General features: G+C 37.2%; 1 protein-coding gene across 14 annotated transcripts in view; it reads right to left on the reverse strand.

Moving 5' to 3' along the window:
- RPS6KA3 (ribosomal protein S6 kinase A3) overlaps positions 1-22134 on the reverse strand; it is a 156521-nt gene that overhangs the window by 8068 nt on the left and 126319 nt on the right. For 12 of the 14 annotated variants that reach the window (XM_042974978.1, XM_042974977.1, XM_042974981.1 and 9 more), the window contains 10 exons: positions 20181-20269; positions 19918-19982; positions 19741-19843; positions 16582-16706; positions 14465-14590; positions 12048-12137; positions 9976-10134; positions 7819-7980; positions 4651-4727; positions 4004-4121 (listed from right to left, as the gene is read on the reverse strand). In XM_042974978.1, the coding sequence (XP_042830912.1) occupies positions 4004-4121; positions 4651-4727; positions 7819-7980; positions 9976-10134; positions 12048-12137; positions 14465-14590; positions 16582-16706; positions 19741-19843; positions 19918-19982; positions 20181-20269 (1114 nt within the window). The remainder of the gene's footprint in view (positions 1-4003; positions 4122-4650; positions 4728-7818; positions 7981-9975; positions 10135-12047; positions 12138-14464; positions 14591-16581; positions 16707-19740; positions 19844-19917; positions 19983-20180; positions 20270-22134) is intronic. The other 2 variants (XM_042974982.1, XM_042974971.1) reach the window with 1 other exon arrangement.

Here is a 22134-nt window from a genome sequence, read left to right on the forward strand (position 1 = left end):
GATAGGAGAACATGCCACAGTTAAGGAACTGAAAGGAACGGCAATGTGGCTGTAACAAAACCTGCAAAGGAGACAGTGGCAGCAGATAAAGTGAGAAAGGTGAGAAGGGACCAGACCCTGAAGGCCCTTGTAAGCTACATTAGCAAAGGTGCACTTTTTCCGGAGGTAAGAAATCATTTAAAGCAAAGGAGTAATACAGTCACGTTTGTACTTTAGAGAGATTATGCTCACTAAGTGTGAACGAAAACGGATTGCAGGGTACAAGCCTGGAGACTCCAATGTGAGACCGGTGAGAGTTGATGGCTTCAGGGCAGTATAAGAAATGGAGAAATATGGATGGAACTGAGGTACTTAGAAGAAACAACAGAACCCGGTGGCTGACTGGATATTGGGAATCGAGATGTTATTCTAAGGATTCCTCTGCTATTAGATACTACCAGTTTCTTATTTTTAGTTTTCATTAACAGCTAAGAGCGGGAATAACTTACTGAACAGAATTAGAAATAAAAAGTGAAACAACCAGTAACTCCCCTTCAAAATTCTTAAAGTGCGAAAATGTTCTTCAAGTACATAAAAGGTTGCAAAACTGCTGAGGGACACAACAAAACTCTACTATAACTTTAATCAAATCTGTGCATTAAGCAGTGCACTTGGGCCAAGTCACTGAGAACCACTTCTCTTCCTCCTGTTCTGTTACCCTTCAATGGCTATTCCTCCTAAGCTTTCTCATTAAATGGTGGTGGCTCCCTTGAATTCCTTCCATAGCTCTCATCACTCTGCTCAGAAAAGCTCCTTTGTGCTCATGGCTGTAGCTACTCCAGATGATGACAACTTCCAACTCCACAGTCCACCCAAGACTTCTACTTCTTCCTAAAATCTACATCCATATAGCCAGGTGCTTGATGAACACACATCTCTTAATTATATATCATAGTCACATTTCAAATTCTTAATTTCCAAATCTGTAGTCATCACTCCTCTCAAAACTACTTTTGCATTCCACATCTTGGTGAAGGACACCACTACCCTGCTCGTTTGCCTGACGTGGAAATAAGGACTACATGCTTGCTATCTGCTTCTCCCTTGCTTCTTATGTCCAATTAACCACCGAATCTATTCTGCCTGCCAAATTTCTCTTCCATTTGGCTCAAATCCTGCTACAACTGCTCTAGTGTAGATCTTCATCATTCATGACCTGAACTACTGCAAAACCTTACAAGTAAAGTCCCTAATATTAGGTCAGTGAGGAATGAATGAAATAATGTAGGTAAAAGTACTAGCATAGTTCTTGGCACATAAATGCCCAGTAAATGGTCCTGTTCTTCTCAAAGCCACATATGAAACATATGGCCCATATGACTGATGACATTCACATGTGCAATGTACTCTTGAGGTGACATATCAGATTGATAGAACCCCCCTTCTTCCCAATATTGTGGGTATTCAATTATCACATTATACTTGCAAACTCAAGTCTTTTTAAAAAAATTTTTTTAATGTTTATTTATTTTTGATAGAGAGAGGGAGAGCGCGAGCGGGGGAGGGGCAGAGAGAGGGAATCATAGAATCTGAAGCAGGCCCCAGGCTCTGAGCTGTCAGCACAGAGCCCAACACGGGGCTCAAACTCACCAATCATGAGATCATGACATGAGTGAAGTCGGACGCTTAAGTGACTGAGCCGCTTAGGCACCCCAACAATCTCAAGTCTTAACTGGACAAATTAGCAAAAGTTGTTAGTAATGATGTAACATTTATAAGAAAGGCTGTGACTTAGATCCCATTTTTATCTCATCCTCACTTTTCTTTCGCCCAAAACAGCATACTGGCATGCAAGTCAATGAGAATGAAATTATCAAAATTAGAGCAAGGTGAGGTTATCTCTAGAATTTATTTAAAAAGCAGGCAGTGGGTAAGCTCTGATACTTCATATGGTGACATTACTTGATATGCCTCACAACTGATCATGACAATGTGTGGTAGACTCCATGGATAAGAATTACCCCACCACAGAATAAACTTAAACAACGAAAATTTTCAGGGCGCCTGGGTGGCTCAGTTGGTTGAGTCGGTTGAATCAAGACTCAGTCTTGATTTCGTCTCAGGTCATGATCTCATGGTTTGTGAGATCGAGCCCTGTGCTGGGCTCTGTTCTGACAGCACAGCCTGCTTGGGATTCTCTCTCTCTCTTTCCCCCTGCCCCTCCCCTGCTCTCTCTCTCTCGATAATTCACATTTTAAAAAAAGAAAATGTGATCATGAAAATGCTTAAGATTTTTCAACACTTCTCCAATACCTAGAATAGACCCCAAATCCTGAGCATAATCTACAAAGCCTTTCATAATCTGGGCTCATCAGCTACCTTCTCACGTGTACCCTGTACTAGTCCCATCAAACCGTGTGCAGCAACCTGGAGGCGTTCTGCCATGCTCAGGCTGTCGTGACCACAAATAGCATGTGTTGCTCTCTCAGCCTGGGATGGAATACATCCTTCTGCTCCCTAAAGCTGCCAAGAAAGTCCCTTCACTGCTTCTGGAAAGCTTTCCTGGAAATCTTTCTGACTGAGCACCATCTGTGAACTTCTTCAACATAAAAAAATGTACCACTGTAACAGCACAGGTGACACTGTACTGTATACTTGGGGCCATCTCCCAACTAGACTGTGAGATTCCTGAGATCAGGAATTCTATCTCAGTCACATCTTTTATCCCTGGACTTTCACTTATTAAGCAGGTTGTAGGTGCTCAATACATGGAAGAAAAAGAAATCCCCAGAAAAATGAATCATCTGGTTTAAGAAATGTTACGGCTAAAAAAAGGGAAAGGATACCAGGTCATTTTAAATCAGTTATAAAGCCAAATGTTATCTATATAGACATTAAATTGGCTAACATAGGCTTCATCTCTAGGCCAAAAGTATCAATCGACATTTGTTACATGCCCTATTTACTTACACAATCATCTCACCTCAGGCTTCCACCTCTAAGAGAAACCAGCAAGCACTTTTACCAGTAATTATCTTCTTTATCTCCTCTATGTTTTTCTTCCTTGGAAGTGGAAAACTCTGCTCTTCTTTTTTTTTAGGTTTTTAAAGATGTTTATTTATTTTTGAGAGAGAGAGACAGAGCACAGGTTGGGGAGGGGCAGAGAGAGGGAAGGAGACACAAAATCCGAGGCAGGCTCCAGGCTCTGAGTTGTCAGCACAGAGCCCGACGTAGGGCTCCAACTCACGGACCTTGAGATCATGACCTGAGCTGATGTTGGAAGCCTAACTGACTGAGCCACTCAGGAGCCCCTCTTTTTCTTTTTAGTTTTTAAATTTTTTGCTCTTCTTTTTAAAAGAGCATTTTCTACGAGTAAAGTGGAAGCAGAGCAGAATTGGAAAGCAAGTCAGCCAGAGGATGGCAGATCTTTCAGGGACAAAGGCTTTTCAAGTGGATTTCAAACAGACACTATAAAACTATACTACTGTTTACTGTGAAGAAGAGGAGACCCCTTTCTACATAATATGGACCAAAAAGAGAACATAGTATAGTCTATTCTAGGGAACAAGGGCTTTGGAATCAACTGTTTAATTTGAAGCACCCACATGTAGCTGGTGGGTAACCAAAAACAAATTCACACCAAAATTCTGGGCCTTGGTTTCCTTCTGTGAAATGGAGATACTAACGCCTATTTTACAAGGTTTGTTAAGAAGATTAAATGGGATAATTTAGGAGAAGTGCAGTGTGAGGCACAGAATAGACACACGAATCATGAAGACTACCACCATTATTATTCATTATGTTTGTAAGTAAGAAGTAGTTTTAGATATATAGATAATAACAAAGCCAAACCAATACCTCTGGGAAACAAATTAATTGGTCCATTTGTGAGTTCAAGTTATTTGGTAACATCACTTCAAAATACTACTTCATAAACAAAAGTTTTTAACTGGCATGATTTTTTCTCACTAGGGATTATGAAAAATTATTTTCTCAAAAGTTTATTATAGGAAGCTATACTTGCCTTTGCTGTGTCTGAAACAGAATTCCAGTAACCACCACTGAGTGAGAATTTCCCGCTGCCTATCCGTGCCAATATTTCCTCTGGTGTATCATCAGGGCCATTTGCAAATGGAGTGTAACTATTTTATAATAAAATTAAAATGTTAATGAATAAAATTTCTTTTTGGTTGGTAATCTTCACATTTCTTTGCAGTATCCAAGAGTACTCTGAGTAATTTAATGTAATACTTCATTGAAATCTCCGAAAGTGAAAAACATCAACATCATGAAGCTTCATAAAGCGCCAGTTCAAGGTATAAGCTATGAACTATTAATTAGACTTAATATATTATAAAATAAATATTTTAAGATATGACACATAAGAATAAAATATTTAAAGTAGTGTATATTTATGACGTAAGAATACAAAAAAGGCATGGAAAAAAGTCAAGCTAAGACCTTAAGACATTAGTAAATGGTACATTATAGAAAATCATCAATGATACAGTTATAAATATGTATTTACAAATCCACACACACATACAGGATTGTATTAGGTAATAGGAGAAAACATGAAAAGAAGGATATTATAACGCAGAAATGAAATAAAACTAAATAATTTGAAGAAAATATTGATGAATAAATGCTTGCAAAATATGGTCCACTCACCCAGTAAGCATTGTATAGAGGAGGACACCAAGACTCCATATATCACAAGCAGCATCATAGCCTTGTCGTTTTAAAACCTAGAAAAAATAACAATTAGTATTAATACACCACTGTTTACTTTAGAGATGTGAATAGGCCATGAACTACACTGTATCTTCTAAATCAGTGTATTTAAGAAAAACCTCAACAGAACATGATTAGCAAACAAGGCAATAATATATTAACCCTATTCCAGAACATTCTATGACTAATATTTCATATATATGTAAAATTTCATTTTGGTATTTGAATTAGCATTTATTGAGTGCTGCTGTAGCATAGAGAGAACTATAAAATAAATTGAAGCTAAGTTTCTTTCCTTCCCATCCCCACTCCCCTCTAAGTTTCTTATTTAAATGAATATATATTTAGTTTGTATAAGGCTGCAAAACTGGTTACATAAAACCATACTTTTAAGAACACATATGAAAGTACAAATGATAGAGTGCAAAATTATACTTCTACATATATAAAATGATTCACTTGAGCATTTAGTAATCGCCAACTATTCCTAGGAATGAACAGTGATAAACACAAAACACTCTGGTTTCCTTAAGAAAATCAGAATATGGCAGGGGAAATAAATAAATAAATAAATAAATAAATAAATAAAGTTAATAATCCAATGTGGTAAGTATTTTTTTGGCTGATTTTTTTAAATGTTTATTTATTTTGAGAGAGAGAGAGCAAGCAGAGGAGGGGCAGAGAGAGAGAGGAATAGAGAATCCCAAGAGGCTCCATGCTCAGCATTGGGCCCAATGCGGGGCTTGATCTCATGACTGAAAAATCACCACCTGAGCTGGTATCAAGAGTTGCACTTTGACAACGTGGTAAGTATTATAGCAAAACTATATTTAAAGTGGTCTGAGTATAAAGATGAGGAAACAATTCATTCTTGAAATGTGGAGAGAAGGAAGGCTAGGGGGCAGCCTGCTTGTACTGGGCCTATAAGTAAGAATTCAGAAGGCAAAGGGAGGAGGTTGGGGAGGGCAGAGACACTCAAAGGGCAGAGGCAAGCGAGCAGAGCATGCTTAAGGAGAGGCAAGGATTCAGTGTGGCCAGATCTCTAGGTAGGGTACACTGGAGAGAATGAAAGGCTTTTACATGTATCTTGTTAAGGAATTAAAATATTTTTCCTGTAGGCAATCAGTTGTCACTGAAGCATTAAACAGGGAAATAAAATAAGTAGATGTGTACACCAAAAGGCTAACTCAAGGTATAGAGAAAATGCTGGTAAGAAGACAGACTGGAAAAAAGGCCAAATGACAGAAAACAATTTGTATCAAACCAAGCGAAAGGCTGTGAGGAACCACACCAAGGCAGGACATGGAGAGAAAGAGATGTAAAGATAAAAGGAACAACTTAGTTCAGATGAGATGTAGAGGGTAAAGGATAAGAGGTCTAAAATATTTAGGAATCAGAATGGAAAGGGTTTGGTGACCCACTGGATGTAGAGAAATGATGGGGAAGGAGGATTTTAGGAGGGCTTCCAAGTTTTAACCTGGATGACTAAGTGGTGAGTAGGAGACAAAGAGTTAAAAGCTCAAGTCTAAAGAGAGTTTAATTATGGAAGATTTCCTGAAAAAGATGAATTCAGAGGCTTTGAAACAAAAAAACATCCAACGTGCCAAGGCAAAACAGCTACATGGTGATTTCAAGAAGCAGATTGATTGTCTGAAGCAGAAAACACTGATGGGGAAAAATGAAATGGCTAGATGAAGTGACTATGCTTGGATATGTGTCAGATGCTGTGGGTATGTGGACAAACAAGCAGAGAGTCTGTCCCTCATTAGCTCTAGTACCACCAGAACAGGTGCAAGGAGTCTTTTTAAAAGTATTATTTTATAACTCAAAGTAAGAAAATTACAAAAAGTTTGGTAAATATAATGCAACCATTCTAACACTACCAACTATTATCATTTTTTGTGAAATATATAATGGTAAATGCACAGACTTTGCAGCCATATTGCTGGGGCTCAAATCTCGACCTGACCTCAAATAAATTATGTAACCTTTCACTGTGCACCTGGTTTCCTATAAAAATTGAGTGAAAGTACTTACTTCACAAAGTTATAATTAGAAGGAATTATTACCTGTAAACCCTATGTTGTGAGGATGAAATCAGTTAATACATGTGATTGGCACATAACCCCTATCTTAGGGTTGACTATCTTTTTTTAAGTTTATTTATTTGTTTTGAGAGAGACAGAGAGAGCATGAGTGGGGGAGGGGCATAGAGAGCAGGAGAGAGAGAATCTCAAGCAGACTCCACGCTATCAGCATGGAGGCCAATGCGGGGCTCGAACCCAAGAACCGTGAGATCACGACCTGAGCTGAAACCAAGAGTCAGATGCTTAACCAAGTGGGCTACCCAGGTGCCTCGGTAAACTATTACTTTTTCTTATCTAGTTCACAGTTATGTGTTTTTACACAATGATAATAAAAAGACAAGAAATCTTGAGGGCAAAGCAGTGGATTTTAGATTTGCTACAATGGGGAACAGAAATTTCTTAGGAAAAGAAGCAACTTGATCAAAGTAGGGCTTGAAAAAGACTTCAGTAATGCTGCAGCTCTTCTGTGGAATGATCAGAGATCAAGAAAGGGAGCAAGGTGAAATTAGGCCATGGCAGTCATTTGGGGTGTGGTGAAGGAAGCAGGGCCTAGGATGGCAGTTTTGTGAACAGAAGAACCTCAAACTGGTTTTTGAGGATAACAGAGATGATACCTAGTTATGTAGCTAAAGACAAGAAGAAACCATGATGTTTTAGCCTCAGAAACACAGGAAGATGGTGACAAAACCAGTAAATTAAAAAGGATATTAGGAAAGGATGAGAATAAGCTACTTTCCATTTAATTCCATGCGCTGACAAGCACAAAAGTGTTAGTGACAGTAGACCACTACAGATGAGTGATTATGTAGAAAGACAGAAGTTAGGGCAAGAAAAGGACTAAGTAGTAGGGGACTGAGGACAGGATGAACTACCATCAGAAGAAAAAGAGCTGACATTTTATTTTAATTATTTGTTCAGTAAGTCTTCAATTAAACAACTATTAACTACTCCATATTAAACACAGCAAATGAGTTTTTAAATATACTGAAACACTGGAAGCAAATAACTTCACAATTACCTCTGGTGCAACAAAATTTGCAGTATAACAAGGAGTCATAAGAAGACCGTTTTCTGCTCTTAGCTGTTTGGCAAAGCCAAAATCACAAATTCGAATAGATTCTGGATTGCCAGATTCATCCACGTAAAGAATGTTGCTAGGTTTCAAGTCTCTGTGAACCACCTAATTGAAATACAAATTAAAGAGGTACATTAACAATACAACAACACATTTCCATGATGGAAAATTCTTTATTCACAAACTGTCAAGCAATGTACTTAAGAGGATGTGAGTGCTGACCTTCAAATGATCTCAACATTATAAAAGGCTGATAATGTAAGCATAACTCTCTAATACAGAACCAGGGCAAGGAAAGAAGGAAGAAAAAATAGTATGTACTTCCCTCCTCTTTGTCCATTGAGTACGTAGGTTAGGTCAAGGTAAAATGCAAATAGCAGTAATATCTGCCTCTAGGTTATTCATTTATTCAACAAATATTTATTGAATGCCTATCATGTGCCAGGGTATTATATAAGAAGCTCCAGATACCATATTAAACAAGACCTGTAAGATCCTTGCCTTTCCATGCTAGGAGCTTGCACGGTAGTGAGGAAGGCAGAGAATAAACAGGTGATACGTCTCTAGAGGAGGTAACATCTGGTCCAAACAAGCTGGAACAGTGAGGGACAGTCATTCTAAGGAGAGGGAACAGCATGTATAATGGATGTATGCAACAAACAAGTGCTGACAGGCTCAATGGAACAGGCACTGGGTTTAGGGGTAAAAAGGAAAAAAAAATCCAGACTTTAAGTACTGCCTATTTAATATCCAAGTGACAATGTCACACATACTAAAAGATATTGTTCCTTTAGATTTTTGTAATATTTCTCCCCCTTTACTTACTTGAGTACTTCTTTCACATAAACCTTGACATTCCTTATTAGACTTCTATGTTCCTTCTACCACTAAATTCTGAGTCTAGATTTTAATCAATCACCTCAGTTTTAGTTTCTAACATTGAGAACATTACTTCTCCAGATCATCTGAGTAACTAATTACTGCTGAAGCAATGGGAAAAGAATATAGAAGACTTAGATGACTGCAAGGTCATCAATTCTCCAGCGACTATGGAGTCCCACTAATTCTTAGCTAGTATACTAGGCGAATCTTGACCATCTAGAAATCAAGAAGCTCTAGAATGAAAGTGACACTTCCCACTTGTTAGCTTCTAGGAGCAAAGACAAACAAAATGAGAATAACATATTGAAAATAAACTCCTTAAGAAGTAGTCTCTTAATTTCCTTTTATTTATTTTAAAAAAAAATTTTAAGTTTATTCATTTTTGAAAGACAGAGGCAGAGCACAAGCAGGGGTGGGGCAGAGAGAGAGGGGACACAGAATCTGAAGCAGGCTCCAGGCTCCAAGCTGTCAGCACAGAGCCCGACGCGTGGCTCGAACTCACGAACTGTGAGATCATGACCGGAGCCGAAGTCGGATGCTCAACCGACTGAGCCACCCAGGCGCCCCACGTATTTATTTATTTTTTAATGTTTATTTATTTTTGAGAGAAAGTGCGAGCAGGGCAGGGGCAGAGAGAGACGTGGAGAGAGGATCCGAAGTGGGCCCTGCACTGATAGCCGCGAGCCCAATGTGGGGCTCAAACTCACAAACCAGGAGATCATGACATGAGCCAAAGTCAAACGCTCAAACAACTAAGTCACCAAGGTGCCCCTCTTAATTTCCTTTTATAAGTGAATACAACCCATGATTCTATGGTTCTGCTTCTAAACTTGCAATGGATCTAATTCTCAAGAGCACAGAGTGGCCTAGCAAAAATGGTGATGCGTCTTCCTGGTCAGAAGACCTCACTCACTTTTTGTTGGGAAGCATAAGAACTTAATATAAACAAGTCAGGATTTCAAAGTAGCACTTCAACCTTGGTGGGAGAAATTTTAGTAAATGAAGAACAGCAAAATAATTATTAAGCTAAAAGTAGTTATTTTCCATTAATGTATAAAGTAACTTCTACCTTTATAATTTTAGTTCAAACATTCAGAAAGAATAGGTAAAAAAAAAAAAAAAAAGAAAAGGTGAAAGTGTGTGTGTGTGTATGTATATATATGTATGTATGTGTGTGCATGTGTGTATTTGTATATATAAAATGTTAAAAAGACTTACCCCTTGTGCGTGAAGATATTCAACAGTTTTGGTTATAGTAAAGAGGACAGCACTGGCCTCTCTTTCAGAGAAAAATTTCTGTCTAAGAATTTTATCCAGCAATTCACCCCCTTTCATAAGTTCTGTCACTACATACACGTATTTTCCATCATCATATACCTGTAAGATTTAACACCAAAATGTCAAAAATTATTTGAGGCTTTACATGTGCTCAGAACAAAGTCTATAGTCAAGGAAATTTTTATTTATCACAACTGATAGAGGATATAAAATTTACAAGCCATTTTATGCATGCAAGAATATTAAAACAGGAATTGATTAGATTGAATGTCAGAAAAATAATCTGCAACTTCCTTCTGTGAAACCTAAGTCATGGCAATCAAAGTAACGATGGGCATCGTATATGAAGGGGTACTGAACTGTTGCTCTCAGGTTTGTTTCTCTTGATCTTTCTATCGATGACAGCGGGGACTGTGATTTTCCTGGAACTTCTGCAACTGCAGAACTTCCATATTTACATAAACAGTACAATGAATCAATTCTGGTTTTGATTAAACTGAAATACAAGCTGTGGCACAAATTCAGTAGGAAGATCAAGTAGCAGAAAGATATTCCATCTAACCACACAGAAGCATACAAGTTTCCTCCCAATGCAGAAATAGAAAGTTCATTGTAATTTTGGATTTGTACTTCAGGCAATCCCAAACTGAGATAGCCTCTTTATTAAGCTTCAGTTTCTTTTATTCCCCATCACCACCGGGTTACTGCACACCTTTATTTAGCTCCGTAAGAGGTAGTGGGTGCTGGGGCCCCAAATATGTAGAAAACAAGGTACCTGTCCTCAATGTTTTTATTCTAGTAGGGAGAAACAGACATAGAAATAAGTTAAAAAAATGTTGGAGATGCTATGATAAAAGCAGGAAAAATTTTAGAGACCTTGGAATTTGAAATCAAAGAAGGAGGAAAGATGTAAAAACCAGTAACAGCTTAGGGAGTTTCCAAGTCAAGGAAGAAAGAATTTTCTGTATTTCCTTTTTTATTTAGTTGGTCAGATTCTTGGGAGGTTATAGTAATTAAAGAGTCACTTAAGATATGCAGCTTCACATTTTAATGGGACTAAGTTAACATTCTTCTTCTAACAATGAGCAGTGATAAATTAATCTCAGGAAACTGGAGTTTTGGTTAGGAAAAAGGAAGAGTAAACTTTGGAATTCACAAAATCTCAGAGGTGAAAGGCAAAAGGTACCTTAGAAATTCTCTGGCTTAGTTGGCCATGTGACATATCAGGTCTATGACACCCAGATATGGCCTTTGAGCCTATGTGAGCACCATCAGCAAGAGAAGGTTTAATGCTGCCTGGGGAGTTCACACCCTTCGCCAACAGCTCTGGTATGATAAAACCACAGGCAGAAAGGAAAGGATACCTCACTCGTCTAGGGTGTGGCGATCCGAAGAACAGACCTCCTGGAGGAAGTAATGTTTTAGCAAAGTTTTAGAGGAACGGTGGTTAGCCAGGCAAAGAAGGGAAGTGGTACTGTTCATTGAGGAAACCATAAATTCAGACAGAGCAGCATGAGAAAAGGAGGAAAGCTGAAAGATGTGTACATACTAGAGCATGGTTAGAGCATGGGGTATGAGAGGAAGTGTGAAAACTACTGCAGACAGAGGAAGGCAAGAACTGGAGGTGAGTGGGGGTATGAGATGTAGGTAGGCAAGTAACATATCTGAGTGTTTGCTTTCTCAGGCAGTACTGTGGAAGAGAGTTTGGGGAATCCATGGAGTCTGAGACTAGTTAATCCCTAATACTAATTAATACCCACATGTTCCAGTAAATATAGGTATTAAAAGCAATAACGTCAGTAACATTTTTCTTCTTAAAGCAAAAATACAAAAATTAACTACATAAACATATTTTTCTTTATAGCTGAAATGCTACATATGTTGTACTCCAGTCAATTTTTTTAAAACTTACGATATTAAGTTCTTTGTCTACCACATGATATTTGAAAACATTCCCAGAGCGAGTTAGACAACTGATTCAAATGATCGGAGTTAAAGAATTTACTACTTACATCCTTTAGAGTAATGATGTTTGGATGCTGTCCATAACGAAGAAGAATTTCAATTTCTTCTGTTGGGTCTCTCTTGCTTTTATCAATAATCTAAAAGGCAGATATTTATCATAAAATCTCATGAACTATACAGTCACAAACCTTAAGTATTAAAGCTACAGATCTTAAGTATTATCTTATATAAATACTAGACATATGAGCCATTTATCAACCAGTCTTATTCAAGTCCCTGGCCACACTGTCTAATCAAAATTTGAAAGCCAGTCTAAGTTTAGAACTTATTAAATACTCAAAGGCCTCAAGAAAAGGTACCAAGAACATCTCTTTCTTCCATCCTTGAATGTCTTAAGCCCTTGTAAATGTAGTCAACTTCTAACCCCTATCAATACAGAAAATTAAGGAAAAGATGTATATATAATACCACCACTAGCCATCTGTTTACTAAATTACCTTTACTTCCTTTAATAAAATGCTTCAGTGGAAGAACCCATTAGTTGTAAGCTACTTATAAAGAATTAATTAAGAGTTAAGTGGAACAAGCTCAATTTTGAAGCTAGGCAGAAAGCTAAGCAGAAAACCACACCTAGAATTTTACTTGGCTAAAGTTAAGTTTAATTATTATAATAAAGCCCTTTAAAATACTAATATAGCTTTCCAATCCTTTTATGTCAGCTGTTTCTTAAAAATACATCTCTTAAAGTTTTAATCTGTTAAAGTAATATTATATTTTTAAAAGGATAACACGTTTTGGTTTCATTTTGTCCAGAGGGTAGTCTGAAACAAATTTTGTGACCTACATATTTTCGATTTAGGCTTAGTAATTAATGTACGCAATAAATAACTCCAACGCTCCAGCAATCCAGGAAAGAGTTTGCAACTCACAGTGTGAGCCAAATCTGCTATCAGAAGTGAATTTAGTTGTAAAACAGTTCCGTATGTGAAGAACAAGGAATACAAACATAGGTGTACAATGTAATCAAATGCAAATGACAGTGTGGAATTAGGCAAATGGATGATTAAGAAGAAGGTATATTGAATAGACATGCAAATTCAAGGGAGATGAGTCTTCTGAAGACGAGAACACACTGGAAGGTGTTATTCCTAACAACAATCTCTTTCATCTGTTAATCTGAGCAGAGCTTACATTTCATTCATACTTTTGCTTGCAGATCTTTGATTTGTAGTAATTTCAGTAAAATGAATTTATGCTGGAATTTGTTTTATGAATCTAATTTAAGTCACAAGACTCCACAAATAGCTTGGAGATATTCTCAAGGTTTTGGTATACTGCTCCTGGTTTCTGTAATTCATAGGGGGCCTCAGGGCATTTCTACTTTTTTCTGATGTGTTTATGGAGACAAGATACATCCTTAAACTGCCTACCATGTACATCACTCACCTTATCTCCTTTCATGTAAGCAATCAGAAAATTTCTATGTACTCTATATTTCACTATGAGCAAAAAGTAGAAGAGCAAATTAAAATGCCTTTTTATGGTTCATCCTTACACTTTACAGAAGGCCGGACACTGATGACTTTTAAAGCAATTATATCCAAGTTTAGAATAGTAGTAACAATTTTTTGTGTATGTGTGTCTTCCCAGCTATTTGCTATGCATATATAAAAGACATTTATTTTATTTTTACACAGTGAAATCACGGTAGATCTGTATGATGGATGTACAGAAGTAATAACAATTAATGCCACTCCCCTACTAACTCAACATTTATAGATCACTAAACACTTATAGATCATTTCTAAGGTTCAAAGTAAGCTGAAAGCTTTAGACATTGAATTGTTTGCACTGGGAGAGCAGAGACTACCATCCCAAGAAGTGAAAAGGCAGAAACCTGAATACAGTATTTTTTCACTTTCAACTAAAGGTTTGTAATTCAAACTTTATCATACAGCCATGTGCTTTGGTTTTTGACTTAGAAAATTCTTACTGTCTTGACCCTTGATGAAATTAAAACAGCTAATGATAACAAATTTTATAACGGTGGTGCATATTCTTTTATTGGTGCACAGATTCTTTTAAATGTGAAGGACAGTATGAACACTTTTTGCCAGAAAAATGTAAACATAAAAAATTTGGCATACAATCTTGAGGAATTCCCTGACTCTTAGACCACAAAATTGGGGACTTTTTAGAGTAAAAGAGTGTTACTAAAAATCAGGTGTAAATGATACTGTCTTGAGCAAACTGTAGGTATGTACTTACCTTTAGTTTACAGGTGAATCCATGGTTCCAGATTAAGGGCCCTGAAGGTTGCAGATATTTCAGTTTACCATACCCCTCCCCGCCTTTTTTAAATAAGAAAAAGCACATTTACCAAAGAAGAGTGTAATTTTTAAGTGGTACGGACATGCATGAATAAGAACTGTTAGAGATGCATTTTAAACCTAAAAGTATTTACCTTTACTGCAAACTCCATGTTCGTAGCTTTATGTATGCATCTCTTGCAAACAGAGTAGGAGCCAACGCCAATATCTTCTTTTACTTCATATCCATCAGTAAACTGAATACTATTTCTGTGCAACTGCTACAAACACAATTATAGGTTGACAAAGAGTTTTATAGTGACTATGGTATAATTCATAATAGTGGAATATGTTACTCGGTATGCATTGTTGATATTAACAATAAATATAAATGAGTATCGGCAAAAATAAAAATGAATCTTTACAGCATTTATTCTTCCACAACTGTGTATTTTAGCAGTGTCTACCATAAAATGTACAGCAAAAAATAGGGTAAAAAACTTGTGTTAAAAAGAAAAAATTGAGTACGTACAACAGAAAACACAGAGTTATTGATAAGGAGCTGAAAGCCTTGCCTGTGATTGAGCCCTATTCCACTCCCCAGCCAATGCTAGGTCCCTGAAGTACTTTTGCAAATAGGGAGCAGTGTGAAGCCTCCGGTACGGAAGAAAAGATTTAGGAGGATTCAGAATGAGAACATCTGGATGCTTGTCTCAGATGCACCTCTTGCAGGCTATGTAACCCTGAATGTGTGTTTTTTCAGAGAGCAATGGTGAGGATTAAATAAAATATTTGAAGGTGATACCTGTTATTGTCATTGCGGACTATTAGTAGCCATGCCCTCTGTTCTCTACCCTCAAGTCGGAGCTTCAATAGACCTTCTGCTAGAGAAGCTGTTAATGGGTTAAGGACTAAATAACATGGGGTAGGACGGTGGCTAGCAAATGAGCGCTTTCATAAGTACGCTGAGGGAAGTTGTGCTGCTCTTGGCTATACTGAAGGGAGAGCATCCCCTGCCACACCTGGTGTCTATGCGCTTTGTATAGGTTAAAATTTGAATTCTGTAGAATATATGTTTGTGACTTCTATGTTAGGTAGAGAAGTTATAACTTATAAACTTCCTATACATCACATGCTTGTTACAGTAAAAGGGACAGACTATTTCAACCATGAATTTTATTTAAAAACCAGTGCTTAAAATGGTTTTCTCGAAAGTGGAAAGATGACTAACCCAGGAAAGAAATGTTAGAGCAAAAGCAACTTCATCATGGAGCAAACTCAAGCACTAATTAGTACCCTAAAAAGCAATCAATGCTTCAAAAGACATATCTAGCTCCCTCTCTGATTAGGAAGATGAATTACATTTATCTTTCCATGATACTAGGATGGGAAGGAATAAATCTAATGGTTTATACTATTTGTGTTCCTCGAATAACATTTAATTTACTAGTCCAGTCTCCTGTTACAAACACACAGACATCTAGAAACCTGCTTCTGTGGCTTTTACCTCCTTCTCCAACTCTGATACACAGATGGGATAATGAGGAAGGGCACACCCTAAGGTAGTACCTACAACCATTTCTTCCTAATAGCAATGGGGACTCCCAATGAACAAGGATACAAAACACGGAAAACATAAGACTGAAGTTCACGCTTATTTCTTATACATTTCTATGGCAGAAGTTGGCAAACTATAGTCTCTGGGCCAAATCTGCTTCACTGCCAGTTTTTTCTTCACTGCCAGTTTTTATAAATAAAGTTTTATTGGCACACAGCCATGCTCATTCACTTAGCTACTGGTCTATAGCTACTTTTGTGTTACAATGGCAGATATGAGTGGTTGTGACAGAGATCATGTAGCCTACAAAGCCCCGAACATTTAACTGGCCCTTTAAAAAGCAAGTCTGCTGAACCCTGTTCTAAGCTATCAGGGAACCAGGAGACCTCAGTTCATCATAGCTGACCTGACAGAGAAGATGAAACAAACTAGGCCTGATAAACATTTTTTCCTGATAAACAGGAAAGGGTGGAGACAAGATGGTGATATATGTCTCAACTCTCTTAGAATTCCCCTTTTAAGTCAGACAGATATCCAGAATTTTAGTGCATGCCATCTTTTTAAAAGCAAATGAAAGGAATTTCTAAAAGCAATGTCAATGGTATAAAATTTATTTTAAGCTGCCCACTTAAAATCAGATCAAATATAATGATCCACACAGTGAACTCTATCTTACAACATTTCAAACTTTAAATTACTTATACATTCACTCACCTGAACAATTGAATGCACACCAACTGTCTGCATAGCTTGGCTTTCATCATCTGAGGTGATAGCAACAAAACTAAACCCCCGAAAAAGCTGATGTGCATTAGCACTGGGTGGAATGCCAGGTGAGTCTGAAAAGAGTAATACATTACTGAGAAGGTAATACTTGAAAGGTAATTAAGGGAATAACTGTTGACAGTATGGCCTTTCTCACTAATTCTGGAATTTTACTTCTTAGGCACCCAGTGCTTCCAGGATAAGTCAGTAAAATCAGCCCTGTCCTGATGGCTTATAGGTATCAGAGCTCTAACATCCTAGTTCTTCTGAGCCCAGAAAATAGCTAATTTGTTGAAGAATATAATAAATCGATGAATTACTGGGCTAATGTTATTGTAAATTAGCAATGATCCATAGAATTTTCTGTAGTGATGAAAATTTTCTTTATCTGTGCTGTCCAATATGGCAGCCCCCAGCCACATGCAGCTCCTGAGCATTTGAAATGTGGTTAGTGTGACTGAGAAACAAAATCTTAAATTCAGTGCTATGGCTCCTGGTCATGTGGAGATACATGTTCATCTACAGATAATTTAGGAGAAAGGAATTTAGGCCAGTAATCTTAATACACAATATCAGAATCTGGAAATCTCAACTACAAGTTAAAAATTACTGTATTTAGGGGCGCCTGGCTGGCTCAGTTGGTTGGGCCTCTGACTTCGGCCCAGGTCATGATCTCACAGTTCGTGGGTTTGGGCCCCGCGTCGGGCTCTGTGCTGACAGCTCGGAGTCTGGAGCCTGCTTTGAATTCTGTGTCCCCCTCTCTCTGTGCCCCTTCCCTACTCACGCTCTCTCAAAAATAAACATTGAAAAAAAATTACTATATTTATATATATATTTAAGGATCAAAAGTAATTTTGAGGACAATCATGGCATGTAGTCCTTAAACTGTATCTTGTGACATGACATATATTGTTATTCAAATTATTTATGTGGAATCTACTGGCATTAACAAAAACAGAAAACTACTTTTAAAATATAGTTAATATTTACTGTAAAAATAAAATAACAAATGTACTACTCATAAATGTAAAGACACAATTAAGCATACCAGTATTTATAATCATATTATAAAGGCTAAGGGCAAAAACCAAATAGGCAAATCTACTTAAACATCAACTCTGCATAAAGTTCTTTTTTAACATCAGCTTCATAATATCAGCAATAAATACTGTTTAGTGAATTTTAAATCAAGGTGACAGTATTCTACGGAAGACTTTTGCTAACTATCTGGGCAGAATACAATATAGAATTGTGCTATTCTGAGGTCTTTCCTCTATCAGGACAAATTGTAATGAGAAAGCAAAGTAAAACATTACCATCTATCACCAATTCAATGCATATCACTGTTAATGTTTTTGATAAAATTGTGCTCATGTATTAATTCAAATTTCTAAGACTGTCTTATAAAAATAATAAACATCCATCAATGCTTAACACAAATTATGAGGACACTGACTGGAAAGTTTTTTTAAATTTATTTAAATTTATTTTTTTAATTTTATTTTTTAAAATTTACATCCAAATTAGCATATAGTGCAACAATGATTTCAGGAGTAGATTCCTTAATGCCCCTTACTCATTTAGCTCATCCCCACTCCCACAACCCCTCCAGTAACCCTCTGTTCTCCATATTTATGAGTCTCTTATGTTTTGTCTCCCTCCCTCCCTGTTTTTATATTATTCTTGCTTCCCTTATGTTCATTTGTTTTATATCTTAAAGTCCTCATATGAGTGAAGTCATATGGTACTTGTCTTTCTCTGACTAATTTCGCTTAGCATAATATCCTCCAGTTCCATCCACGTAGTTGCAAATGGCAAGATTTCATTCCTTTTGATTGCTTAGTAATACTCCATCATATGTATATATACCACATCTTCTTTATCCATTCATCCATCGATGGCCATTTGGGCTCTTTCCATACTTTGGCTATTGTTGATGGTGCTGCTATAAACACGGGGGTGCATGTGTCCCTTCGAAACAGCACACCTGTATCCCTTGGATAAATGCCTATAGTGCAATTGCTGGGTCATAGGGCAGTTCTATTTTTAATTTTTTGAGGAAACTCCATACTGTTTTCCAGAGTGGCTGCACCAGCTTGGATTCCCACTGACTGGAAAGTTTTATAGCAAGGTTTGAATGATGTGCTCTATGGAAAATACATACAAGCACACTTTTTATTTATTTGCTTCTCAGTGATAAACCTGGGGTCTGGTACACCTAAATGAGGGAGTATTAGGGTGCAAAACATACCCTTATGTGTACACACACACTAATAAATATAGATTACCATTTCAAAGATAATTTCTCTGTAATAGTCACTGTTAATGCAATTTTAGGATAAGGCATGACACAGGATATGAAGCATTTTTAAAAATGTTTATTTATTTTTGAGAGAGAGATAGAAAGAGAGCATGCACAAGCAGGGGATGGGCAGGGAGAGAGGGAGACAGAGAATCCCAAGCAGACTCCATGCTGTCAGCACACAGCCTGACGTAGGGCTGGAACTCACGAACCATGGGATCATGACCTGAGCCGAAATCAAGAGTCAGAAGCTCAACCAACTGAGCCACCAGGTGCTCCTGAATTACTTTGAAATGAAACTTTACAAGTACTTGCAGAATTGTACTTAATATTAGAGTTTTAAAGAGTACTATCTATACTGAATAGTGTTTTAAGTAGAAACAGCTACAGGTAAATAAACACACAACCAAATAATTTTTTCACATAAATAGTATCAAAGTTTAAGGCACAACATAATTTGCTAAAAGATTTTTTTTAACTTTGAGAGAGAGAGGGAGGGAGAGAATCTTACACAGGCTCCATGCTCAGTACAGAACTTGATGTGAGGCTCGATCCCACAACCCTGGGATCATGACTTGAGCCTAAATCAAGAGTTGGATGCTCAACTGATTGAGTCACTCAGGTGCCCCCATAGTTTGTTATAAGGTTCAACGTGGATCTTAACTGCTATAAAATGCTGTAAAGGATTTTCAAATTATCTAGTTACCTTAGCATGCATATGGTAGGAAGGGGAGGTATGAGGATAGCATAAAGACTTATATATCTATATATAGTCTTACATTTGGGTTTTCAAATTTTCTCCTTACCTTTGGGAGTTTTTGCAGTAAACTCAGGATCAAAATAGAACGTATCTTCAGGTCTGCCAGTTGCAGGTTTAAAAGGTGGATGAATTTCTCTTCTGTACAGTTTCTAGAGGAAAAAGGAGAGACTTAGATATGCGTTAATTATAAAAAAATTCAAGCACATTTTCATTCTATACTTACATTCCAGTCTATTGTTGAGAAAAATGAGTGTCTTTTAATTTCCTCAACTCCATCTGGTCCTGCACCTATCAAAAATTAAATGGTTTAGAATTTTTGATTAAATATTTTTATTTCAAGGAGGAATATATAGTTTATTTAGACTTTGCTTTTAATATTTGCCCTAATATGTCATAATTATACATTAAAAACAAATATCCACCTCCCCCTGCCAAAAAACCCCAAATACCAACAAACACAAAAAAGAAACTAATTACAATTTTTACCTAATCTGTTTGCAGGGTTTCGTTTGAAAAGCATTCGCAAAAGACTCTGGGCTTCAGGACTCAAAAACTGTGGCATCCCAAGTTTGGCTCTAAATAATAAATCCACATAACAACATTTTATTTTCTGGAAGTATCTGTATTTCATTTTAAAAACTTTTAAACTAGTCTTTTCATTTTAAGATAATTGTGGGTTTATACTAAGTTGTAAGAAATAATACAGATAGATCCTGTGTACCCTTTCCCCAATGGTAATGTCTTACAAAACTAGAGTATACTATCACAACCAGAATACTGACACTAATGCAATCAACTTATCTCATTTAGATGTCTCCAGCTTTAATCGCTGGAGTTTGTTTGTGTGTGTACATGGAAGTTCAGTTCTTTGCCATTATGTTATAGGTATAGGTCCCTGTATCCACCACCACAGTAAAGATACTGAACAGTTCATCACTACCAGGATACCTCACACTGTCCCTTTATAACCATACTGGCCTCCCTCCCTCTCCAATTCCTAACCTCTGGCAATCATGAATCTATTCTAAATTTCTATAATTTTGTCATTTTAAGAATGTTACGTAAATGGAATCATAAAGCGTGTAATTTTTTCACTCAGCATAAATTTCCTGAGATTCATCCAAGTTGTTGCATGTATGAATAAATCATTCCTTTTAGTTGCTGAGTAGTATTCCATGGCATGGATGGACCACAGTTCGTTCATCCGTTTACCTGTTGAAGGGCACCTGGACTGTATCTAGTTTTGGATTACTACAAACAAAGATGCTAAGAACTTTTGTATATAGGCTTTTGTGTGAACACTTAATAGAATTTTAGTCCATAATCTTCTAATAAACTTTTCCATTTTTTCTGATTTTTGCAAAAAGCACTACTGTGAGAGTAAAATGATCTGAGTCTTAGTTCCTGCCCTGTTACTAAGAACTTTGTGACCTTGTGAAAAGACAATCCCTTTGGGTCTGTTACCACTCCCTCATAAGCAAAGGGTTGACCGTTACATCAATGGCTCTCAAACTGTAGCCTTGGAATTTTTTTTCAAAAGGAATTTAAGAAATCCACTATTTAAAAAATTTTTTACTTTTAATGTTCATTTATTTTTGAGAGAGAGAGAGAAAGAGACAGAGCATCAGCAGGGGAAGGTCACAGAGAGGGAGACAAAGAACCTGAAGCAGGCTCCAGGTTCTGAGCTGTCAGCACAGAGCCTGATGTGGGGCTCGAAACCACAAGACATGAGATCATGACCTGAGCCGAAGTTGGACACTTAACTGACTGAGCCACTCAGGCACCCCAAAAACCCACTATTCAAAACTGCTAGAAGAAATGTACTTCATATGCCTATTTTTTCCTCCCATTCCCTTTAATAGTCCCACAAGGAAGAGGAGCTGGTGGGAAAGGGGTCTGTGGAACACCTAAGAGTCTGTGGCACATAGTCTGAAAACCACCAGCCTGAATGAGCTTGAGGGTCAGTTTCAGCTCTAATATATAATTTTATTCTTTTTCCTAACCTACAAATTAAGGTAACTACTGATCCCATAAGTATGAAAATAATAACAGAGCTGGGGAAATGGCTAGCGGAGAAATTTCTACTTCAGAAATAGATCCATTTATTATTCAGTGAGTTGTTATTGTGCTACTATGTGCCAGATATTGCCCAGTGCTGAGGAAATAGAGATAAAGATAGGCCCCCACAGTCAGCAAGGAAGACGGAGACAGATAACCCTAGTACATTAAGAGAAAACTTCAGAAGGACATATGGAAAGACTGCTAAGGGAACAGCAGGGGATATCTAATTTAACATGAGAGACTATCAAAGGTCTTAAATGCAGTTTAAAAGTTGAGAATTTATTCATTTGGCAAGTGTCCCCCTAACATTTTACTAAATAACATTAATCTTTCTAGAGCTCAGCAACAACATTTAAAAATATTTCATGATCTAATGAAT

This window comes from Panthera tigris, chromosome X (genome assembly GCF_018350195.1).
Source record: "Panthera tigris isolate Pti1 chromosome X, P.tigris_Pti1_mat1.1, whole genome shotgun sequence".
Taxonomy (NCBI): Eukaryota; Metazoa; Chordata; class Mammalia; order Carnivora; family Felidae; genus Panthera; species Panthera tigris.